Raw genomic sequence first — 713 nt, forward strand, 5'->3', positions numbered from 1 at the left:
TCACAGCCGCCGGGTCCCCCACCCTGGAGGCAGCTCTCGCTGGGCGGACCTCAGGGGCTGGGGCGGGGGCTCCGGGGACACTCACGTGCGTGGGGTACCGCGGCCGACCTCCGGTGGCGATGACAATGTGCTCGGCCGAAAGCAGAGTCTGGAAAGAAAGCGAGGAAGCCGCGGTCACCCAGGCACCTCGCGAGGGCTCCACTGTGCCCTGGTCACAGCCACTGCCCTGTGGCGCCGGCCCCGCGGCAGCCCCGAGACAGGTCTGAGCACCAGCAGGAGAGCTTCCCAGTTTACACAGCGTCCCCGGGGAGAAGGTCTCCAGAATCCCACAAGGCCATGCTGGGCTGGGCCGCCTGAGCCACGGGCAGCCTCGCGTGCTCGCTTCCTCCGTCACAGAGTACTGGACCAGCCTGGGCCCCGGAGGGATGTCCTGTCAATCCCAGCGGCACGGATCGCTGGGGACAGCGCAGAGGCTGTGTGAACCCAGGGTCTGCCCACCCTGGCCACAGACCAGCCCCTGGGAGCCCAGGAAGCCGGTGCTCACCTCCTCCCCGCCTTTGGAGACACCGCAAACTGTGTGCGTGTCGACAAAGCTGGCCTTGACGTTAAAATACTTGACTTTCCTGCAAAATAAAAACAGGATGCTCAAACGTGACCTCAGGCCACCCACGGCTCAGGGATAGGGGGCACGGCTGCCCTCTCCCCAGACACGG

General features: G+C 66.2%; 1 protein-coding gene across 1 annotated transcript in view; it reads right to left on the reverse strand.

Moving 5' to 3' along the window:
• Window positions 1-713, reverse strand: part of TXNRD2 (thioredoxin reductase 2) — a 25,216-nt gene that overhangs the window by 17,155 nt on the left and 7,348 nt on the right. The window contains exons 5-6 of the mRNA XM_010834907.1: window positions 545-656; window positions 86-148 (exon numbers count right to left, since the gene is read on the reverse strand). Coding sequence (XP_010833209.1) covers window positions 86-148; window positions 545-656 — 175 coding nt within the window. The remainder of the gene's footprint in view (window positions 1-85; window positions 149-544; window positions 657-713) is intronic.

The sequence above is a fragment of the Bison bison genome, unplaced genomic scaffold (genome assembly GCF_000754665.1).
Source record: "Bison bison bison isolate TAMUID 2011002044 unplaced genomic scaffold, Bison_UMD1.0 scf7180017845480, whole genome shotgun sequence".
In the NCBI taxonomy this organism is placed as follows: domain Eukaryota; kingdom Metazoa; phylum Chordata; class Mammalia; order Artiodactyla; family Bovidae; genus Bison; species Bison bison.